Source organism: Aptenodytes forsteri, unplaced genomic scaffold (genome assembly GCF_000699145.1).
Source record: "Aptenodytes forsteri isolate BGI_AS27 unplaced genomic scaffold, ASM69914v1 Scaffold146, whole genome shotgun sequence".
Taxonomy (NCBI): domain Eukaryota; kingdom Metazoa; phylum Chordata; class Aves; order Sphenisciformes; family Spheniscidae; genus Aptenodytes; species Aptenodytes forsteri.
Genome location: NW_008795128.1, coordinates 6775168 through 6799260, shown reverse-complemented (window position 1 = coordinate 6799260; position 24093 = coordinate 6775168). Strand labels below are relative to the sequence as shown.

The following is a 24093-nucleotide window of genomic DNA, read 5'->3' as shown; positions in this document are numbered from 1 at the left end:
CCGGTGGGAGCTGGAATGCTGCTGTTTGGATGTTCGGATCACGCCACTTGGTGCTGCCAAAGCGCAGGTATGGATTTTAGGACTAGAGAAAGTAACAGTAGATATCAGTAGTTGCAATGTTCTGTAGGTCTTTTCTAGTTTGTGGGGGTTGCAACTGCCTCAGGATATCCCTCTGTGTGTGGTTATTCAAAACTTATGGTGGTGGATAACTATTTTATTTTGGGATTAGCCTACAATAAAATGTTTGACCCATCTCCTCCTTTCCCCTAAATCACTGTGGTGTTAAAAAAAAAAAAAAAAAGAAAAAAAAATCTTCACGTGGCACAGAACAAGAGCATAATTTGTGCTTTTGAAATCAGTGGGAGGTGGAGCTATGAGTCAATCTATACAGCTCTTCTTCCCTGCCTCAGTTGGTTGGAAAATAGCATGGTCCAGGAGCACCTGCCAGCTGTGAGATATACAGACTGGACCATTATAGTGTTGCCTTTTATGAAACAGAGATACTAATGGGATCGTCAGCTTATTCACCTTTGGTAAGAGAAAATCAGCGGTGGGGCAGGAGGATCTGTTTGGCTATCTTGGTTGAGATTCATCAAAAGCAAATGCTTGAGGAATTTTGATCCTTAGATGTTAAATGGGTCTGCAGTAGGCAGATTTATTAGTAAGAGCAGCAGATAGATGGTCTTGGTGAGATGGAAATATATCCCATCACAAGGAGGAGAAATGGTAGGGCCCCCTGCTATTGCCATGGCGAATCTGAGTAGAAACTGAAAACTAGGAATTGTTGACTGCTGGGTTTCATCACTGGCCCCTCTCTTGGCTCCTTGTCCCCAGGATCGGTTCATCCGAGCAAACCCGCACAGGAAGATTGGAATCAGGAGGAGGAATCATGGAAGACCACACAGCACTGAAGACGAGGTACTGTATAGAGGGCAGCTTTTGGGTTGCAGGGAGAGGGCTGCGGGATATGAACAATGGCCATACTGCCTGCAGACTTCCATCAGCCTTTCCCATCTCTCCCTAAGCTTAACTGTTATTATGAGAGGTGATATTTTTTAACAGTTAGTTAAGGGAATATTTGTTTCTTCTGTGAGTGTGCTCTCTAGAGTGGAAAATATTCACTATGACTTAGGGGTTGGGAAGGTGAGGAAGGTGATGAACTTGTGGTTTAGATGCTGGGCAAGGAACTGGGAGAGCTGGATTTTAGTCTTGATTTTACTGTGACATCACTATATGATGGTAGTTGTACCTCATAACACCCAAGGCTCAGTCTTGAAATTGTTTTTTCTTTGCTGTATGGAGGCAGATCAGCAGATAAAATGGATTATTCAGTGTCTGCCACTTAAAATAATTCTGAATGCTAATTTTTATGAAACTGAACTGGTAAAAGATGTTGGAAGGTACTGAATGTGCTACATATTATTATGTCCCTGCCCATGGCAGGGGGGTTGGACTAGATGACCTTTAAAGGTCCCTTCTAACGCAAACTATTCTATGATTCTATATTGGATATGTAACAAATTATTCCCTTTTCTGAGTAATGGCTGGTTGAAATTATATAAAAAACAATTTTAAAATTGCGTGTCCTGAGTCTGGTCCCTAGCTGTATTTAGCGCAGAAGTATGAGGCTAATTCTTTGCTAGATCTGGGAGAGTACCAAACTCACTACCTGCTAGCACTATGGAATAATAATTGGTTTTGTGTCTGCATATTTTCTTAGTACTTCAGCCATCTCATGAATAAGTTTTCTCCAAACTCCTGGATATGGATGGTACTAAAGCTGAGGATGAAAAATTAATGCTCTGTATTTGGGATGAAAAGTTGAGCTTTCAGCAATTCAGATAATCTATTCCTGTCATTCTCTCTACCTCCAGAAACACTGCTGCCAAACTTTCTGCTGAGGTTGATGGGTTTCTTCCAAACCTACTGGTTTTGTTCGAATGGCACTTTCTGAGAGAAAACTATTGGGTTGAGAATTTTTCCAGTGGGCTGTAAATAGCATCTAGCCTGGTGACTTACTGCTTTTTAGATGATTAATCTGCTCCTGTCAGGACACTGGCGTATCAAAATAAGAGGTACACAAGGAGGTCCTAAGGAGACAGTTTCTCATAAATCATGATGCTTTGAAGATTCAATTGCTCCTTTCAATTTAATTAATGGAGCTACTGCTTATGTATGTAGTATTTTACTAGTTATGTTCTTCAAGATTGTCTTGTTTTTCCTGTAACCAAGTATAGGGTTGTGTGTAGCTGTGATGGGGAGTGGAGGGAGAAAACAAAAAATGGAGAGGGTTTTGGAGCCCTCAAGCTATTCCTCCATAGAGCCCTACACTATGGGATGTCAATATATTGCTATACCTCAGTGCTTCTTGGTAAATCGATCAGGTTGGCCTAGTGTTTTTCCATGTGAACATATTTTTAAAATATTTTATTATGCAAAAGTCCTGAATAAGCTGGGGCATTCTGAATTGCCTATTTGTGCTTTTGGGGTTTTTTTGTGTATGTGCATACATATGCAGTTATAACTTTTTTTCTTGCTTCTTTGTGTTTAATTGCATAATCTAACACACTAACAATTTTATTCTCTTCCTACCAAATCTGTAATTTGGTTTGTGTTTGCAACTTTCCATTTTCTTACATTGTTTGGAGATTTTGTGATTCATGCTGTCTTCAGTTCTGGTTTTCCTCCAGCTCCTGGTTTATGTACATATATCAGTTCTGCATGTTGTAGTAATGTGGTTTCATTTTGATTAATGTAGACCCTATCTATGGATGACAGGTTATCTTTACTCAGTGTCACACAAAGCCAAAAAAAAAGAAAAACAGTAAAAAAATACAGCTGCTTCTGCTTTGTCACATAAAATTTGCACTGAAATGCTAGAGCTGCCTTATAGGGAGCTGGACCTACGTGTGAAATGGAAGAATGCTTACCCCAAGCCTCTGATCTCAGCCTTCCTCCTGCTGGTGTAACTGAAGAGCTCTGGAGTGCCATACTGGGCTGTTCATTTCTAGAACCACTCTCTCCCTCTTTTAGTCATTTATTTCCTTTTAAGGGTCAGGTATTTTGGTACGGTGAAGGATGTTACGGTGTTACGTATCCCACAGCCAGATTGGCCAGTAGCAGTGATATCTTGACCGGGGCATTATAAAATGGAGGTTTTGTGTCCTGATCTGCAGTAATGTTACGTGGCAGATGGGCAGCAATCCCTGCCAGAGGAAGGAGGGCATCCCATGGTCCCCAAGCCAGCACACCGGGGAGTGCTGTGCTGTAATCTGTTGCACTCAGCCTAAAATTTGAGGAGCAAACCCTGTAGTGTGAAGGTAGCTGGATTTTACAGGGGCAATTATGTAATGCCTTTTTTTGCGAAAACTATCTTGTGATATTTCTTACTACTCCCTGCATTAAAACTTAGCCTCCAAAACCTAAATCTTTAGAAAACTTAATTTTAAACACAACTGGTTAGTAAACATAGCTGGAATCTGACATTGTATGGTGTCAAATCACAGGAAAGGATTTCTTCTCAGAAATTGTCTCAAATAATTAAAATGAAAACATATTCATTGCATTAATGAGAGAATGGCCTTTGCTATGCTATCGGATAGGCTGTTAGTTGTATCTGAGTTATTTGCTAATCATTAAGGTATTTTTCTCGTTCTGCAGCCAGAAGTGCCTCAGTTGTGCTGGCTTACTGTAAAAATTATAAGCATGAGAAATCTCTGCAAAGCAGATCTGTGTAAGTATCACTGATCGCATGTTTATAGGTTAGCAAGAAAATCAGTCACCTGAATTTAATGCTCTTGTACACCTGTTGCTTGGATTACAGTAATGTCTCAGTTTTTTTGGCTGAAGAAGTTGTATCTGTTTTCATTTTTGTTTAGACTCAATTAAAAAAATTTAGAAAACAGTTAACAGTAGAAATGAAATAGAATAGAAATTCTATGTCGGGAAAGAAGTTATCCTTCCCTTCACTGGCGGCTCTGTGATATTCCCCTTTCCCCTAACTCTTCAGTGCCCCCTTATCCACAGGTTGCCCATTTCCCTTGTGAAAGGGGCACCTTTGTGAAAGATGATACCGGAAAAAACAGTAGTTGTGTTGGGTGCTGCTGTGTTTGTGTCTTCATTGCTATATCACTGTGGATGACTTGTGCATTACAATTAGAATCAGGTCAAAAAATCCCCAAAACTAAATTATTCATTGTTTTGAAAAAGTGAAGTTTCAGGAAGTGAAGTTGTATATGAATTTGCTTGGAGCCTGACAAATATTTGACAATAGAAGTAAAAAATCAGAAGAGCTGGATTACTTCAGTTCAGTACTGTTGAAGTTGAATATTTTGGCTTTTGTTATCAAATAGAATTAGTGGTTTAAAATTGACTTTTGTTTAGAATTGACACAAATGTAGATAGAAAAGTTAAACAACTCTAAACCCAGAATGTTTTCCTTTGGGTCTAATGAAATATTTAGGACTCTTCAGAGGTTAATCTTTTTTCCCCTGACTGGGCAAAAGAAATAATAAAAAAGTACTGCTGTACTAATTATGCAACTTTTTGTTAACAGTGAGCCAAACCGATTGCTACGTCAAGCTGTGGCTGCCAACAGCTTCATGTCGGGAAGCCCGGACAAGAACTGTACGCAACTGCAGAAACCCTGTCTGGAATGAAACTTTCCACTTCATGATACAAAGTGAAGTAAAGGTAGGATCCGTACCTCTGATAGTGAGCAGACGCTTTCTAGAGGGGACATCTTCACCTGCTGTGTGCAGAGTCTTTATAACAGCCTTGAGGCTCACATAGAGGCTTGAACTCAGTTATGCTGAGGAATAGGATGGTAACGGAAAGTTACAGAAAGCGTCACAGACAGCATGCAAGATGCTGTTTCCTACCAGCAACTAAATATGCAAGCCTTGGTATGGATTCTCTGGTGCCCTGACTGGTCTCTGTCATCTTCTGAGCACTAGAACCCAATGAATTGGATGGGAGGTTTTGTAAACTCTTTAGAGGATTAGTTTTATTTTCTTATATGCAACTGTGAAGGCATTTTTGCTGTATGTTGCCATGAGCTTGTAATACCTGCTGTATAACAGTATATACAGTATATACTGTATAACAGTAACAGTGATGCCATTTGTAAATTATAAGAGGTACCATAACAATGCTGGTTTTTAAAAATTTTAAAATATCTTTTAATGTTAACTATTCCATCATTAAACAGGTATATTTTCAAAATAGGCTATAAGAAAGCAAACCATATGTCTGACTTACAGACTTAGAACAGAACCATGCTTATCCCATGCTTCGAATGAGTGTAAGCTCAGAGGGTTATGGATCATCTGGATTAAAGTTGAATGCTTCTTTCTGTCTCACAGCAGTTGTAAAAAAACTGTTAAAATGTTTGTAGAGTTAACAGAAATAGATTAGCAGTCAGAGTGCAAGTAATACAAGGTCTAGACATGGGATCAGCTTCCTATGGCTTAATAGTGCTGCATCTTCTCATGCTGCTATGGGTAATCTGAGCCTTGAGGAATTGCAAGGGGAATCATTACAATTTAAATCTTGTTAAAAGAGTTTGTTAATGTGCTTTACCTTCAATTTGTAAAGGGTTAAGAATTTGCCCTCTATTATTACTTTCTGCTGATATGTCAAAATTTCTCAAGATAGTAATTTTGAATCCACAAAGGATCTGATGAACAGCATGTGTAATCTCTACTCTGTCCAGTCCATATTACCATCATGCATGTCACAGGCTGCCTTTCTTTTGAGCTCCTGTTCATTACCAAATCTGATGATTTACCTCTTCTAGGGTTGGTCCCTGACTTTGCAGTCTGAGCCACAGGGGCTGTGAACTGAGCTCTGCGCTGTCGCAGGAGTCTGTCTGCATTGAGCAACGAGAGGGCTGCATACTGACTCTTGCTAGACCTTCCTTTTGGGCTCAGTAGTCCCAGAATATGGCATTTACATCCTTCTCTGCCTCTCTCCTCAGAACATCCTGGAGCTGACAGTCTGCGATGAGGATACTTTTACACCAGATGACCAGCTTTTGACTCTTCGCTTTGATGTAGCTAAAATCCAACCTGGAGAAAAAGTTCACCTGAATTTTGAGTTGAATCCAGAGGTTAGAAATGAAAAGATGTGTGAGATTAAGTGGATAGATAAAATAATACTGTCGATCAGAATTTTGTCCCAAGTTACTACCTATATTAAACGTTAGAGTTGTTCTCACACACAAAGACTTTGTTAAAAGGACCTTATTAAAGCACAAAGTTAAATGCTCAGTGCTTAGGAGGGGTCAGAAACAGTCACCCCTCTGTTGTGATTGCAATTTGATGGAAAATGGCTTTCCTATTCTGAATTTTTTTTGAGATCTCAAAAATGTCTTTTGAAAAACATAGAGAGAGCAAGAGTCAAAAATGAAGAAGTTGATGGTTAGAGATCTTGTTGCTGTTGCAGGAGACCGTTCCCATCCCTGCTCTGTCAAACCTGGCCCCCTTTCCAGGCAGCTGCCCTGATCCTTTGGCCAGTAGCTCACTAGGGGTACCTCCTCTCAGCTTCACCAGTGATTTTGTCCTGTGCTTTCAGGCAATATGCGTGGTAAATGATTATATATTCTCATGAAAATCTCTCAGTTTTTTTCCTTCCTTCTGATAAACAACAATTTTTTTTTTTTTTTTAAATTCTCAGCAAGTCTGCTTACGATCTTTTGTTACAGGGTTACAAATTTCTTTTAAGGGGACTGAGCCAGCACAGAATGGGTAGGGCTGCATGAATGATAATCTCCTCAGTATTTTATTCTTTTCTTCTAGGTCAGTGTGTGACCTAGGAGTTTTATTTGCTGCATATGTCTCAAAGAATATTGTGTTTGGTTGTATTAAAGAGGGGATAAAGAGTTTTCTTATGAAATGTTTGGTGGGTGAAGTTGCTGAGAGGACAGGTGGAGAAATCACACTCATCTTTTAAGAGAGCAAAATATGTCCTCTGATTACTTTCCGCAAAATATAACACTTGCTCTGCTTGGAGGCTGTGTAGTAACGAGACTTCAGAGCTTGTTCACACTTCTGACAAGGGCTTGAGTTTACAGTTCCTAGGAATTGTGTGTGCTCTGTTTATTTCTAAGCCACTGTGTCAGACAGGCTGTCCAGAAAACACTCTTGCCTGTTTTTTATATTACTATTGCTTTGGAGAGCGTTTATTAACTACTCTTCTAGAAAGCCAATCCTTACTAAGGATTTCAATATATCCGCTCCCACTCCAGCTGGCTATGGCCTTCCTTAGAAAAAGCCTCATGTGACTGAGATCATTTGAGGTGTGATTCAAGCTGTGAGTTTGCTCTGAGGCATGTGCAGAGTTGGCTTCACCCATTGGCTTAGCAAGGTGGAAGTTGGGGAGATAAGACAAGGTGAGCTGTATCTCCGGAATGTCTTGGTCAAACCGTCCTTATTTGGATCATGACTCCTACTCAGGCACCCATGAGGCATCACAGATTATGGTCTGTACATGGATTTTTAGAACACTTAGGGTTAATTTTTTTAAAAAAAGTGACTTAGTAATGGAACATGCTGGGAAACCTTAATAATAGACAGTACTGCCACCTCTGCCCATAATGATTTCTTTCATCTACCTAGGTATCTCAAAAGGAGGGCTGAGGAGGCTGGATGGGTAATGTCAGAGCATCAGGGTTGCTTCCTGCTGTGCCTCTTGCTCACTGTGTGGTCTAACAAGTCTTTCCATTGCTTTGCTCCAGGTTTTTCACCCACAGAAATGTGAATGGGACTTAATAGAAATATAATTTGTGTGGATGTGTGTACAACAGCATAAGATGGATGGGAATATAAGGCAGGCACAATTAGGCAGATGTTATGAGCCAGGGTCTCCTGAACATTGTTTCTGCTGTTCTTTGGACAAAGTTGGAACAGACTGTCAGTGAGTTTGGATAGTACAGACTGGTCACAATGTGATGTTTGGTAAAGTCTGTCTTGCCTCTCTGTAAGGTGACTGCTTTCTAAAATCCATCCCTCAGCCTTCTGGTACAAACTGTTGCAACCACCCTAATTCTCATGAAATGGAGACTTTGGGAGAAATAAGCAAGCAGAACCCACCAAGCTGGGTTACATGCCACAGATCCAGCTCTCAGAGAAGCCACATGAGATGTCTGATTTATTAACATGAACTAGTAAATACAAAAATACTCATTTTGACCTTTACTGTAGTGATGATTTTACATTGACAGCTACATTATCAGACTTGGCACAGTTTCCACAGTCTCTTCACAAAGTTAAAGTATGCTGTGCAGCCAGACAGAAGGGATATTTGACAGTAAAGGTTAGTTCTTCTGAACATGAATGAAAAATTTTACTGTCACTTGTCAGAAAGAGATTTATATCTTCCACTAATTAGTGTTTTCCTCCCTGTGGGTCATATAGAAGATCTCTCTGATATATGTTTTTGTGTGGTATTTCCTGGATTGGCTGTGTCCCATACAGACTCATCCAGCAAAAGGCTGCAGTAAAGTAATACAGTTATTCAGTCCCTCTTACGTTGTTGATGTTACTTTTTTCTGTTGCTGTTCCCTGCTCTTACACTCTTCCTCCTTTTTCATCTTGATTTGGCCCTTGTGAGCTCTTTCCCTCATTGCCCTTCACAGCTTCAGTCTTCCCTCTTCTCTTTTCATTCCTTCACCCTGGCAATTTTCATTTTCCAAGTTGGTTTCTTCTCCCACCTGTTTTTTTTATATTTAGCCACTATACTCTGCAAATTCTTTTGTTTTAACCCAGACATACTCACCACCTAGGTCCATTTATTCTCAAGTATATTCTCCTACATCATTCACCTGTTATACCTCCCTTCCTCGGCATTGATTGACCCATGTCTCATCCTACTAATAAATGAGTAATGGGACCTTCACCTCCTATTCCATGATACTCTCCTCTTCCCCTTGGGGGAACAGTTGGTTTGTAAACAGTAGAGCGGTGGAGACATATGAAATGAAAGGGTGGCCAAAGAAGGCTCCATGCATTTACATTATGACACAGAGGGTGTGGGAATAGTAAAACCTTGCAAGGGAGGGTTATACAAAATCACCAGAGCTCTATCAAAGGAAAAAGTTTATTCGTTCATTTTCCTTAAATGAAAAATAAATCTTATTTTCAGAATCAGGAAGAACTAGAAGTGGAATTTCTACTGGAAAACATGTGAGTAAAGCCTAAATGTTACAGCATTTGTCATCAGAAAACTTCACATTTTAGAGAGTGGTAATGCAGCACTGGGGAAGTGGCTACATGCACCTGTGCTCAGACATCCCATCTCGACATCTTCCCCATGGTTGCTTTTTTCTCCTGAATCTGGTGAAATCCCTTCTTGACTGACAGTCTCACTTACTATTTATAGCTGAGGGTGGGTGTTTATTTTGTAATTCAGCCTAAGGAGAGATGATGCTGATCAGGGGAGATGAGAAAGAGGGAGTGTCCCTGGGAGCTATGGGACTGTGACCTGGCAGTGAGCACCAGACAGAGGTGAAAGATAGAAGTGCCGATGGCACTTGGCAGCTAGAAAAAATGAGCTCAGAGAACTATTTGCTTTTAAAAGATTATTGCTCATATACCCACTCTTAAATAAACCTTTTCCTTTTTGCTTTTCAGTCCAGGTGTATCTGAGAACATCATTACTAACGGTGTACTAGTGGTAATTGTTTTATTTTTTTATGTTTATGTTCTTATGGCAGGGCAGGACTGAAGGATGTAGTTGGAAGAACTATGCCTTTAGGCATAGCCTTTACTCTTTTTCAGATGAGACACAGGTGTGGTTGTAAAGTTTTGAATTTGGTCATACTTGTAGTGCGTTCTGTGTTGGGAGAGGCTTGGACCAGTGCTCTGCCACAGTGCCAGTGAGCTGCTCACTGATGAAATGGCAGTAAACAAGGAAACTTGGGAAGGGATTGAATACAGTGTCACTGCAGAGTTTATTACTGAATGTCTACCTTGGAGCCGAAGGCTCTTTTCACACCATGTCCAAAGTACTGTGCGATGCTCCTGTGCTGCTACTTCCTCCTATGCAGCACACTCTGGGGAAGTTTCAGCTTCATCCCAAAGGTATTAAAGTACAGGCCCATCTGTCCAGTTGTTCTGCAGAGTTGTAGGTATCCTTCAGCTCACTCTCCTGTAGACAAAAGTTAAAGCATGGCCTAGATGGGGAGAAAAATGTCTTGTGTTAACTGTTAGGGATTGAATGGCATTTAAATGTAATGGGACAGATCCCCAGCTATCTTGGCTCCCTTGACCACAGTATTACTTGCATGATTCATGCAAGAGAATCAGTCTCTGCAATTTCTTCATGTTCACAGGACATCATGGCCAAGCCTGGTGTTTCTACAGGACCCCTAGATCCTCAGTGAGGATCCTGAACTCTTTCTGTTAGTGGTGACTATATTGCTTATCTCTTCCAGTCTCGTGAAGTTTCCTGTTTGGAAGTACATGTGAATGAAACAAAAATGAAGAGCCCTTACACAAGTGAGTTATTGATTTAAATCGTTTGTCACTGCTTTTTGCGCTATGGGAGATGCAGCTGAATCTGGATAAATATTTGATCTGTTTTAGTCTCTGTTTGTATCAGGGCTGCTGGGGATTGAGCTGTTTCCTGAATTACCTACCTGCTAATAGTGAGAATCCTCTGGAGATGGCGTGACTCTGTAGCTTAAGGGAAACTGTGGAGGTGGCTGGGAGACTCAGAAACATTACTGCAGTGTGATGGAACGGAAATACCTGTGATAAGAACAGAAAGTAAAAGAGGGGAGACATAGCTATCAGGAGTGGAAAGACTACAGTGAAAACTCAGGGGGTGTGAATGCTGCTAGTGGCATCCACTGGTCTAACACATGGTCTCCGTCACTTGGCAGGGGAGAAGTTGCAATGCTGCACCGGCCTTTTGCTGCTTATTCAGTCTGGCCCTTGTTCACACTGATTATGGGGGAGGAAAAACATTGTGGTCCAAATTAATGTTGACTACACTAAGGCTGAAACTTTACTTGGGGCATATTTGTTATTTTTCAGGGCTAGATGCAGTTAACATTTCTCTGTGGTTTGCTTCTTGTTCTTAGGGAGAGATTTCACATTCACACTGAAAGGATCCTATGAAGAAACCCAGGATGTTTCCATAGGTCCTCGCTGCAGACGGGGAAGCAGTGAAACTACCATGTTCCACTATGTCAAGCACAGTGAACCCAGACTGCACATGATGCTGCCAAAGGAGCGTTTTTTCTGTGGTGTATGTTTTGCTTGTGGACGGTGATAACAGCTAAAGTATCTTTTGGGAGAAGCATGATGAATTAGCCCTTCTCTGGTAGATTTGTACCTATGGGTTGTAAATAATTTTCTCCTTATACCAATTTTTTTCCCACTTTAATGCAGCATGGCTCAGCTAGGAGGGAAATGGATGTAAGCAGTCCCCTTGCTGTGCCTCTCCATTCTCTGGACTTGGGAAAGAAAGTGACAGTGATGAGAGTGAGTAAACTTTGACAGCATTTGGAATTAGTTCAACAAGCATAAGCTATATCTATGTGATACCTGGTCCATTATTAATTTTATTATTAAAAATGTACTAGCTGAGTTATATGTATGCTCAGCTCTGCATACACTTGAAAGTATAACTATTATTCAGGGAAAAAGTAACATATTCAGAATTGCTGATTGCTTTAAAAGTATTTTAAAAGCAGGATCCTAGTGATGATTGTGTGCAGAAGGCCTGAGAAGAGACCAAAGATTTATCATTAGACTATATATCTGAATAATTGCTAATACTATAAAACTTGCTTTTGAAAACTTTCAATTCTATTTAAAATTTATGGTGTTTTCATTCTTGATTATCAGGGTGAATCTTATGAGGTGTCTGTGAAGGAAGAAGATGGGTAAATCTTTTATTTCTTTTGAATGATTACTTAGGCCATCTCCTATCCTTCCATAGTATCATCTTTAGATGAAAGTAAGCTACAGCTTAAACCAGCTCATTTCAAAACCAGGAATAAAGATTGTAATTGGTTAAAGAAGACTAAAATATGGGGAAGGGTTAATAAAATGATACATGCTTTTAAATTGGTTGGTAAGAGTTCAGCATAGAATAGGTGGTAGGTAGTCATGGGGTATAACCAGTCAGAATGTTTTTCCTAATGTTGATGCTTCCTAATTGTGATACTTAAGAATCCCTCTGTCTTGTAACCTTTATCTATAATACATACACGCTTATGTGTTACACATTTCTAAGATGTTTATAACACCGTTATGCATTTACCAGTTCTCTGCAGGTCATTTTTCAATGAATCCAGCAGACAGTAATTTAATTTATTGACTGGCTCGCAGTGATTTTCTGAAGGGCAACATTTCCCCCTACTGATTAGTTAGCTACATTGCAAGCGCTAATTGCAGACATGATAAATCAGAGGTTTTTACTGAATATTAATTATGAGTCACAGAAGGGACAAAATAACCTTTTGGCTGAAAAACCCCTGAAACTGTAGCCCTGTGGAAATAGAAGTTATAGAATTAATGATGCACATGATGTTCATAATCATGTACAGATATGAAGGGATACACTTAAGAGACATCTTCTGACTCAAGTATTTACAGCACAAGTTCTTAGGAGAGATAAGCCTAACACGGTATTAGGGTCATTTGGCCTAAAGTGTGTTAAGTTTAAGTAACTGCTTAGGCCCCCTTTGCTCTTCAGGAAACACATGCATAGCAAGAGAACGTGAAGAGGTGTCCAAATTTCAAAGCTCAATGTGAAACAGCTTGAATGCAGTCATGTTCCTTGTTTTTCATCGGCAGAGAATTTGATTCATTTAACTTCCTCATGATTGCGTGAAACAGTTCAGGACGTGATTCTGGTCTAAAATCTCCACAGGAAGGCAGAAATACAGGGCCTGTGATATCCATATACCTTCTTTCATTTGCATAGGGGAACCTCCACGTGCATGAAAATAGCCTTTCTTTAAACTGGTTTATTGTTGTTGCTCATTTTGCTTGATGTCTCAAACAGTAGCTCTAGAAATGGCTTACAGGTAATGTGTCTTGTTCTGTTCTTATGCTCTAGTTGCAAGAATTTAGATTTGCGCTTGGGGTTTGATCTATGTGCAGAAGAGCAGGATTTCATCTGTAAAAGGAAGAAGGTGGTTGCTGCTGCTCTGAAAAATGCTCTTCATCTAGATGAAGACCTGCAGGAGGATGAGGTATGTGGGACAGCATCTTGGGAACTTAAAGTATTCTGTCCCACTTTGAACAAAGTGGATGTGATGTATGATTACCCATATAGCTCTTCCACTTCTTCTAGACTAAAATGTATAGGCCAGATTGTCACTTGCACCTAAGACCATATCCAAGAATTTTTGGCACAGAGGATGAAAAAGGAACAGTCAGGAGGTCAGTTATAGCTCCTTTATTCTCTGCCAACCTCCATCCTCACTCAGGGGCACCCAAAGAACATGTTTGTTGAGATGAATGTATGTATAGCCAAGCTTGGTGACACTTGGTTGCTTGGACTGAGAACATTTCTTGTTGGCACCTCTCCCCTTCTCTGCTGCTACATAAGGCTCACAGAGGAAGGCTGCGACTCTCCCTTATCACACTGGTACAGCAGCACCCGTCGTGTTACCTCTTGCTTTCTCCTCTTCTGAGGATCCCTTGACTCAGAGGTAGCTGCTCTGTTACTGGAGGACTATAATCTGTTACGGGGCTGTGGTGCTTGGAGCAAGAGTCAGGGAGACACTCCGCAGCAACTGGGAGAATGTGCCTGTGTGGGATTCCCTCCACTGCTCTGCTTGGCTCCCAGCACACCCATCCCTTGATGCTGCGTGCGGGACAGCATTCGTGAACCAAGTCAAAGTGCTCATGAACTTAAATAACAAGTAGAATAGGACTTGTTATTATTAAATGAGAATAAAGGGTTATTGAGTCATATTAGTTAAAAAACCAAAACCCAAACCCCCAAGTAGATGGTAAAATACAATGAAGACAAGATTAAAGGTAATGGCAAGATATGTTCCTAAAACTGAATAAATATGCCATCTCAGTTTTTGTTAAGTGCTACCTATGGGGCAAAGGGAGCATGGCTAACAGAATTGCTGCATCCCTGAGGAAAGTAAGACCAAATTACATATAGCATTGATGTCAAGGAAGGGGGAGGTAATGTGGGTAACAAAGAGGATGTTAAAATAAATCTATAAAGCTTGGCACCATCTGCCTGGAGAATAGCAAATGTATATAAACTTAGAGGAAGAAAAAATTACGCAGGCAGCGTTTGCTGTGCTCCTCTGACCTCAATTATACTCAGAATTTTAAAATGTGTTTTGAGGGAAAGACGTGAGGAAAAAAGAAAAACATCCAGAAAAGACTCTTTACAAATCTGAAAATAGATTATGCCATACAAGAGCCATGCTTACAGCTTCTGGCTTACCAAAGCATCACTGATCAGGAAGGTGCTTTCAGCATATGCTAAGTCCCACCAAAGCTTACACAACTCAAACACACACCTAAGTGCTGCCATGAAGAAGCTGAATTGAATCCAAACCTACCTGAATCAGGGCATTGCTGTTACTATTTCTGCATGTCCCTCACTTCCCTATTTCATCTGGTGATGAATGACTCTGTGCCTTTGTGTGTTGAGCAGGTGCCAGTGGTGGCAGTCATGACCACAGCAGGGGGAGTGCGGTCCATGACAGCTATGTTTGGCAGTCTTCTGGCTCTCCAGGAGTTAGGTGTTTTGGACTGTGTCTCATACATCAGTGGTTTATCTGCCACAACATGGTAAGCAGAGTTGGGCTTGTGCTTGCTGTTTGTGTTAGCAGAGTGATAACCTGGTGAAGCATATTGCTGTGCTGACAAATTTTACTCAGCATGATGCTGGGGCTTGGCTTCCTTTTGGTGCTCATCCATTTCATGGGACTGCTCAGTGCTGTAGCCCTTATTTCTTCTAGCTACAAGAAACAAATTGAGTGAAAACTACTGTATTTCTATAATTGCACTGAAGTGTTTACAGAAACTAAAAGAAAAGAGCACAATCCAGGATGTATCTCCCTGTATCTCCCTGCAGTTCAGTGTAGGTGACAAACCCACCTGCAGCTGTTCTGTGGCTCGGATATGTGCCTTCCTGCCATGTCATACCTTATGAGTTCTCCTGGGGGGCTGGACTTGTTTCTGTCATAAACTCATTGCCTGGCACAGAGAATGGGTGAGAAACGTGGTTATTTTTTGATGAAAATCCTGTATGGCTCAGCTCCATTTCTCATTTCCCAGTTACATGGAAGAAAAGATTCCTATGTTAAGATGGGGGGTAGAGGTGTCTTGGTGTTTCACTTTGAATGAAAAGTGGTTATTTATGGCTATCAACAAGGGACTGAATAGGGCCTGGTAGGCCAAAAAGCTGGCGTTTTCTTGGGAATGTAAGAAATGGGGATTGCTTCCTGGGGGAGAAGTAAACCTTTTGATTGCCAGTGCAGACAAATCAGATGTTAATCATGAGTCAGAGAAGATGCTGCAGATGTGCAAGAGACGCAATGCAGCTGGAGTCCTGGGGACTTGAATCTCTGAAAGGGCACAGACCCGATCCCTGAGCATGCTTGAGAGCAATGAGGAAATGAAAGTAGGGAAATACTGTTTTCCCTTCCTTTGTGTATCTCTTGGGTTATCTAGTTGCAAGTAACACTTCAGAAATCCTCTTGTAATATTTGTCTGGCTCAACTCTTACATGCCTCTGAAAAGGAGAATTTAAAAGAAAAGCCCTGAGACACACGGAGTGTCATGCACACAATGTTGACTGCCTTGCATGACTAGCAGGCGTCTAGGGCTTTAAAACATTTTGCTTCTGGAGGGCTGCTCTAAAAAGATACATGAGACAGAACTAGAACAAGTGGGGTGGGGATGAGAAGGGATGACTGGAATCTGCCCGACCTCTGGGAACTGAAATCTCAAGCAGATTGGCCCTGTGTGTGCCAAGAGTCTGAGGTGACCTGCCTGCTGCATGCCCAAGGAGGGGAGCTCTCGCGCTTGTCCAGGGCAATGTTTGCTGCTAAACTTCTGCTTAACGTGTCACACAGCGTCTGAAACAGCTGAGGGAACTGGCCTCAGACAGAAGCTGCGGCTTGAACCTGGACAATCAAAGGGTAATTCTAGTAAAAGCTTGTGTTGAGTTATGGGTGTTGCTTTATTACCCTTTTGATTCTGAGAAGAAACAAGCTAGGGTGATTTTGAATGTATCCCTGCAGCAAAAATATCATTGTACAGTCTAAATTCTGCCTGAGCTTTGAACTGCTTTCCAAGGTAAAAGTTGGAGGGCTAGAGCCTCGTGTATCCTGAAACAAAACGCTTATGTGTGGTATAAGCCCATGAATTGTCATGTACCCAGTGATGAACCACAGTACGTTTCATTTTACCAGGACCATGGCAAAGTTATATGAAGATGCAAACTGGTCACAGAAGGATCTCAGAGGGCCAATTGGTGATATCAGGAAACATGTGATCAAGAGCAAGCTGCACTGTTTCTCGTTGGATCATATGAAATACTATGAAAAGGAGCTTTGTGAAAGAAAGCAAGAGGGGCACAAAGTGTCCTTTACAGATTTATGGGGACTCTTCATTGATTGTATGCTACATCATCAGGTATTACATATCCATCCTTTATTCCAGAGAATTTCTAACTTTTCATGTCTAAGGTTCTGGATTCAGTTATAGGAAAGGCTCTCAAAACTTCTGAGGGGTCTGTCTTTGGCTTTTTAGAAGAAAAATAACACAATAAGCCTAAGATGTAAGCATCTAGGGCAAATGTCTGAGCATGTAAAAAGTCAAGGTGTTAATGAAACTGATTTTCTATCTTTAATTTCAGATCAAATGAGCATTCTAGTAACATACAGAGGAGAGGTGGCTCTGACAGAGCTAAGTTCAGGCATAGCAATATATAGCCATAACAGCAAACAAAGCTGTATTGCATGAAATGGGCCCTGGTTGACTTTTATCTGCAGCACCTCCAAGGTAGCTAAATATCTATTTCTTTCCTTAAAGCAAGTCACATCCTAGTGACCACGCAGACAAGTTTCTCACATTTTCGCTTTATCCCCCATTCCAAAATTCCCGGAAGCATCAGTGATAATGCTTTGGCGAAGGTTGATGACAGATAACACATGAACACGTTTTTGTGGTCAAAAAACTGAAGTACACAGAACAAAATCTGCTGAGGTTTAGGAGATGTTTCATTGATAGTCCATGCTTAGATACTGTATTAAGTCCATGCATCACGTTCTTCTTTTACAATGACTTCTGTTCTTTATAAACAGGAAAGTACTCACAAACTCTCTGATCAGCAACTGGCAGTAAATCAGGGGCAGAATCCACTGCCCATATACCTGTCCCTCAATGTCAGGGATGACTTTAGCACTCTGGATTTTAAAGGTAATCATTATTATATACACTTCCATAAATCTAAGGAGTTTTCTTTTAATGCTGGGTGAATGTCAAAAGTAAGTCCAAGCTAATAAGTCTTTTAAATAATTTCTTTTTCCCCTGTCTTCATATCTGGGTTCTGACTTGGATGAAAAACATGCATCCTAATACTATGGTAGGGAGATAACCTGTGCAAAGACACTGCTCTGTGAGGGGCTGAGATGCCTTTTGGTGGCAGCCTTGAGAGCCACCACTACTGCTCTTTCTCTCTCTTGTCTCCACCTACTCCTCACAGCCTCTTTCAGCTGCTGGGATTCCTGCCCGGGCAGCAGTAGTACAAGAGAGCTGTGAAGAGCTGGGGGAGGATGGCAAGGAAGAGAGGAGAAGGGAAGATGTTGAAGGGGGTGAGAGCGGGAGGCAGCTCCCAGCAGCCAGGGAGGGACCTGAGGAGGGGCAGTGCTCTGTGCCCTGATCAGTGATACTGATCACTAACTATTTCCATGGCGTTTTCTGGCCCAAATGAAGCAGGACATCCTGCAACTGAGCCTGATCATCTGCTTTTAGGCACAATCTGCAGTCCCAGTGTGTTCAGCCAAGGTTTGGGTGGGTTTTGATCAGAGTTTTTTTAGTGTCGCAAGGCAGTGATTATCAGAGTCTAAGAATGAACGGTAGCTGGTGTCATTGCTGACTCAGAACTAAAAACACCACATCTTGCACAGAGCCTTAGCAATCAGTGGACTTTGAGCCCCGATTTTTGCTTCCTAGTACAGAAATGGACCTGAACCCCAAGCTGAATGGATTTTCACAGGGTTAGTGGAGGAGGTGAATTTAGCTTTTGCATTCACCAATCTAACTCTCAATACATTGAAGGGCACCTCTTTGTTTCAAAATATGGTGGTTTGAACTGTCTGTCACCAATATGCTGAAGCTGCAGGCCTTGTTCTTCCAGCTTTTGATTCTCTAGGCTGTTATTTTTACATACGTTCAGGTGGCTGCAATAAGTCCTTCTTGATGCCTTATTTGCAGAGTGGGTGGAGTTCACACCTTATGAGGTGGGTTTCCTGAAATACGGGGCCTTTGTTCATTCAGAAGATTTTGGTAGTGAGTTCTTCATGGGTCACCTGATGAAGAAGATCCCAGAGTCCCGCATCTGCTTCTTGGAAGGTGATTTACTATCTCAGAAAAACATCACCTTTATAACCACATAGTTGGCATCTAATAACTACTGGTCTGCAAGTAGCAATACTAGTACACCAGATAATGTATCTGACACAATTTAAATCTCAAATGAACCAGCCAAAAGTGACAAAAGAGGAAGCAAATTCTTGAGACAAATGCAACTAATTTGCTGAACTTCTTAGGTTAGACCAAAACAGAACACACACATTAGAACTGATCTTTTGAAGTATTTAAAATCACAGTCTGACTTTTATAAACAGCCAAGTTTCTAAAATGGCCTAGTCATAAGCCATGCATTATGTGGAATGGCATGGCATTTGATATTCATACTACAATTCATAATATTTCATAAATAAAGCAGTGCAAATGTAAACAACCACAGAGACTGAATCCAAGTAGGTTGCCATAGCTGTGCTCTAAAAATTCAAAGTAGTATTAAGTACGGCTTTTTTTTGTTTTTTTAAACTTTCAAGGCACATGGAGTAATATATTTTCCCAGAATTTTATGGATGCTGTCTACCTCTCGGGTCATTCAGAGGACTTCTGGCACAGGTGGACCCGAGGCACTGAGCATGACATTGGTTAGTTATTTGGATTACTTTTCCCTTGCATCTGCATTGTCTTCACACCTCTCTGAAATGTGAAACCTGACATTTGGTAAAGGGTTTGGTTTTGTGTCCTGTTTCTGGGTTAGGGGACACCAAGCCTTTGGGAATGAAGGAAAAACAGAAGAGAAACAGTTGTGCTGGAAAACAGGAAAAAACATTGCACTGCTCACTGTGCAACAACCCTGGGGAGATTTGTTAGTCACAAGAGGGTTACCATGAGTCCTTTGGGGAGGGAGAGGCCAGGCAGGGAACAACAAGGTGATCCTGTGACACTGAAACCCATCTCTGCCCAGAACAGTCTGCATGTCGGTGCGTGCACCCCATCGAAGATGGGGCCGTGGTAGTTGGCTGCCCAGCCCCTCTTTCTTTCTTATTATTAGTCTCAGAGAAACACTCTAAACAAATGCAGACATTTACCCTCTTCTCATTCTTCCTGCAGAGGAATGCCCCGCTCTGCCCAAGAAGCCTCATGAACAGACAACTTGCTTATCCATTCCCAAAGGTTGCCTTTCCAATACTCTTCGAGAAATGATGACCGGGCGGCCAGTGGTTTCAACTTACCATAATTTCCTCAAGGGCTTGCAGCTACATAACAAGTATTTAGATAATGAGAGCTTTTGCATGTGGAAAGGAAATTGTAAATTGTTTTAGATGCGTCTTTGAAGGTGATTTGAGTGCTGATATTTGCTGAGGGTGAATATTTGATAAGTTTTAGCATAAAGGCAAATTTTGATTAATATTATTTGATTACTATGTCTGTGGAATTGGTTTTGCTGAGCCCCAGATTATTTACTGCTGGTCTTGTTTCTGTCTTGGAGAAGCCACAGCAGGCTTGCTTGAATTCTGTTCTTCCTAGGAAAAGCAGCAAAAGAATGACTTACAGCTTTCACTGAAGCTAAATAGCCACAAATTTAGACCAGTTGAAAAAGCAGCTTAATATATCACTTTGTATGAAGCTGAGTCTTAGAACTGCTCCCTCTTACTAATCTCAGAGTTGAGCTATAGATGCTAAAATTGTGTCAAAGAGAAGTATTTAACTGTGGGCTTTGTGTCAAAGACTAATATAAATGTGGGCTGTCTTTTCTTTCTTTCCTTGTTATGCTGATTTGGAAAAAAATGGACTTGCTCCTGCAGTAATTAATTAATAATATAAGGTTTTTGACTTTCAGACACAGTGCTGGATTCTTCTCCCAATCAGCTGAATGAAATGGGTGACTACCTCAAGCTGGTAGATACAGCTTTCTTCATCAACACCAGCTGCCCGCCCATTCTGAGGCCAGAGAGGAAAGTGGATGTAATTTTGCATTTAAATTACAGCGGAGGATCACAGACTCTGGTGACGTTTTGAAGTAGTGATTCTTTATCTGTATGACTCCAGCAGCTGAATTACCACATTTCTCTTTTTTTTTTCAGAAAATGGTCTGGTTTTTATTAAGTTAAATGATCATATCAGTGATACTATTCAACACTGACCATAATGTCACTGTCTTTATCGGGGCTACTTTCAGTAGCTTTCTGGGACACACACATGGACACAGACACATAGAAGATTACCTATTCTGTGTATCTGTGCAGATTCGTCATTATGGTACCAAGTTCCTCAATAGTTAGTTAAATAACTTTTGCAGTGTAATTAGTTAATACATAATTTTGCTATTTTTGAATGAAAATTTGGAGTTTTTCTTTTATGTTTGACTCTTGGCGTTTGCATAAGTTTCAGTCAGATTTTGTTTTGCTGTGTTTGAAGAAACATTATGGGGCATATATGATTGAAATTAATGTAATTTATTTGTAGGAGGGCATGAAGACATTGATTATTAGATGCACTGAACGCAAACACTCAAGAACCTGTGATCTGAGATACCACGTGTAATCAAAATTTCCTGATCTAAATCCTCTACTGTGCCCACTAAGTCACAAAAATGATCTGAATTTCATATAAATTTTAGAAAACAGTAATCTTTCTTTAAAAATATACAGTGTTAGCAAATCAACCAAGTTTCTATTACCCAGGATATATTAAAATCAAGAGGGTATGCTTGTTCCAGTGCATAGTTAGCCTTATTTGTAAACATATAAATCAATCACAGATTGCCTAGTGCAGCAAAATATCAGTTATGGGGCTTGGTAGCCTTATTTCAACCTCTGTTTGTGTTGCAACTCTCCTCTTTGTTGAACCAGCCACTAGACCTATTCTCAGAGTACTGTTTGGAGCATGGGATCCCATTCCCTGGCACGGAGCTGAGCCAGGAAGACCGGGAACACCTGAAGGAGTGCTATGTGTTTGAGGACAGCTTAGAGGCACCAGTCTTGGCCTATTTCCCACTGGTGTGCGATACCTTCCAAAAATACAAGGCACCGAGTAAGTTAACAGCATTAATCAATCATTTTTTGAGGTAGTCACATGCAGTTTATCCATTGAATTTGTTCCTTTTCTAAAACAAGAGACTGGCAAGCTTCTCAGTTGGCTAAATTATCGTATTCCCAGTCCTGTTGTGGTGGATATAGTGTTGACCAGCTAATCAGGGATTGAACTGAAGAGTTTCAAAATTAAAAACATGAATAGCTGTAGCTTGAGGCAAAACCCCTTATCTGGCATCTGGGGCAGTTTGCGTTCCTTTGATAATAAAGGACAGGAGGCAGCTACTAAGTTATATCCACTGGTAGCTAACACTGTCACTTAACAGCCTTGTAATGAGATACTACGTTTACTTTGTCAACAAAGCTAGAATCCTCTCATTACTTTGTTTACATGAAAAAACATTGAGACTAGATAGTGCTGAAAACATATAATGAAGCAAAGGATTTGCCAGGGTAACAAGCTGCTTTGATGTCTGTCATTTTTGAAAGGTTGCCAGATTATTTTCTTAGTTCAGTAATAGAATAAATAGTGATTTGTTTGTTTCACCAGAAAAAATACTTGGCAAATTCAGTTTCAGTTTACAAACACTTTTGCATGCATCAACTCCAATTTTCTTGTTGCTAATTTAGTATGATCCAGGGAACTTTCCTCAAAAACTGAACAAAAATCCATGTACCAGCTTATTGGAAAAGACCTCATGTAGTTCATCGTCTTATTTGTCCTGCTGCATGTGCTTAAAATCTCAGCCACCTGAGAGGGAGAATTCCCAGTCCAGGAGCTTCCTGGGGTCATTTTCTACCAGTTGGTAGGTAAGGAGCTGACATCTCAGTACCCAATGGAAAAGTTAAAAACACAAAATTCCAAATCTGCAAACGTGAAATATTCTGATGGAAAACTTGAATTTAGAGAGGAAAACATTTTGCATGGAAAAGTTGTTCTGCCAGTCAATTCTGGATCAGCTGTGACTGTAGTCAAACAGCGAAATAGTGGATTTTATTGGTGCAGCAGATATAGTATCTATACAGTAATGAAATCTTGAACCATTTTCCTGAGAGAATTCACCTTCTTGTGTCTGTTACTGTGCATTTCGTGTTGCCTGGTAGGAGTCTTCCACTTCAGTAACATTTCTGTGTTGAACTTTGCTATGTTCTTACTTCAGATGTGGAGCGCAGTCCCACAGAGATGGAGCAGGGAAGAGTAGATGTGTCCAACTGTATTGCTCCCTATGGCACTGGTCTGCTTACATATACTGAAGAGAATTTCAACAAGTTGCTGGACCTGTGCAGCTACAACATCCTGAATAATAAACATTTAATTCTTCAGGCTTTGCGAACTGCAGTGGAACGAAAGAAGCGGTTTAAAAACTCTTCATCACCTCAGTTGTCTAAACTCTCTTAAAGTATATTTTGATGAATCTCATCAGAAGGAGATATATAAATGTTTTGGTAATGGACTAACAGATATTCAGGGAACATGAATCTATACAGAATGAACATCCATGTTAGCTTGTTAAAAAATAAAATTATGTATTTTATTCAGCACTGTGTGTGAGGACTAATGCTGGTTCTGGCATTAAAGTTGTTGGCAAATCATATTACTTTTAAAAATTCTCTTCACTGTTTTAGGGAATGGAAAGGCAGTTGTAGAGCTATAGGGTCCTATTTGGATATACAGCCATGTAAGAACGAGATTTCAACCTCACAAAAGTCTGTGCCAGATTTGGATGCAAATCTTGGTGATATATGATCTTTGAACCAGAGACCAAAGCAAAGGTCAAGCAAAGCTTTGCCTTGTTCACAGGTCTCTGTTTGTGACAGTAAGGAGCAAACCAGATACCAAAAATGTTTGCATCAGGAAAAGGAAGGCTGATAATTGAAGACTGGAACTGCACATGATGTCTTCTATTTTCTCAGTATCCATCTGTTAGGCAGAAGTCTAACCTTCAGTGAATTTACCTGCTTGAGTCATTGCACTGAGTCAACATTTTTGATGGACTAGCCCAGAGTGATCAATATATAACAGCCTGATTTTTCTGCCAACTGTCTGATAAAAATCATCTGACTGCATCCGCTTTTGTTGAACTTCTCTCTGAACTATTGCCTACCAGGTAGATTTCGAAGCTCAGAAGGATAGCAGTTAAGGCTTCAAATCCTTTTTTTGAAAAACAGTTTTAACAGCCTAGCCTTTGGCCATAACCATATCTTCATTTATTAATCTGCTGCGAGCTCACAGATGTTCGTGATGGCAACAAATTTTGCAATACTAACTCCTTTGACTTCTGCAATGTTATGATGGTCAGTGTGTAGCTGCTGCTACAGTTTTATTCCTACTGCCATCCAAAACACAGGCAGGGGAGTGTTCACGAGTTTTTCATACTTGTTTTAGATAAATACTTGTTTAAGTAAATATATTTAACTGGTCATTCTTAGATCTTATTTTCTCTTGTATATATCAACATACATTCAGTGTAATAGCTACCATTCACATACTAAGTACCCATGCATAAACTTATTAAAAATAAGAGTCTTATAGATGC

General features: G+C 40.5%; 1 protein-coding gene across 1 annotated transcript; it reads left to right on the top strand.

Annotated features, from left to right (window-relative positions):
- Positions 1 to 506: 506 nt before the first annotated feature.
- LOC103897565 (cytosolic phospholipase A2 epsilon) lies at positions 507 to 22955 on the top strand. The gene is made up of 21 exons (XM_019471596.1): positions 507 to 533; positions 835 to 918; positions 3661 to 3733; positions 4556 to 4692; positions 5978 to 6109; positions 9142 to 9182; positions 9630 to 9672; positions 10433 to 10496; positions 11084 to 11250; positions 11394 to 11486; positions 11853 to 11890; positions 13072 to 13207; positions 14641 to 14780; positions 16409 to 16631; positions 17303 to 17417; positions 18435 to 18572; positions 19061 to 19168; positions 19635 to 19832; positions 20371 to 20531; positions 21377 to 21557; positions 22717 to 22955. Exons 1-21 carry the CDS (start codon positions 507 to 509, stop codon positions 22953 to 22955), a joined length of 2538 nt encoding a protein of 845 aa, XP_019327141.1.
- Positions 22956 to 24093: the final 1138 nt, after the last annotated feature.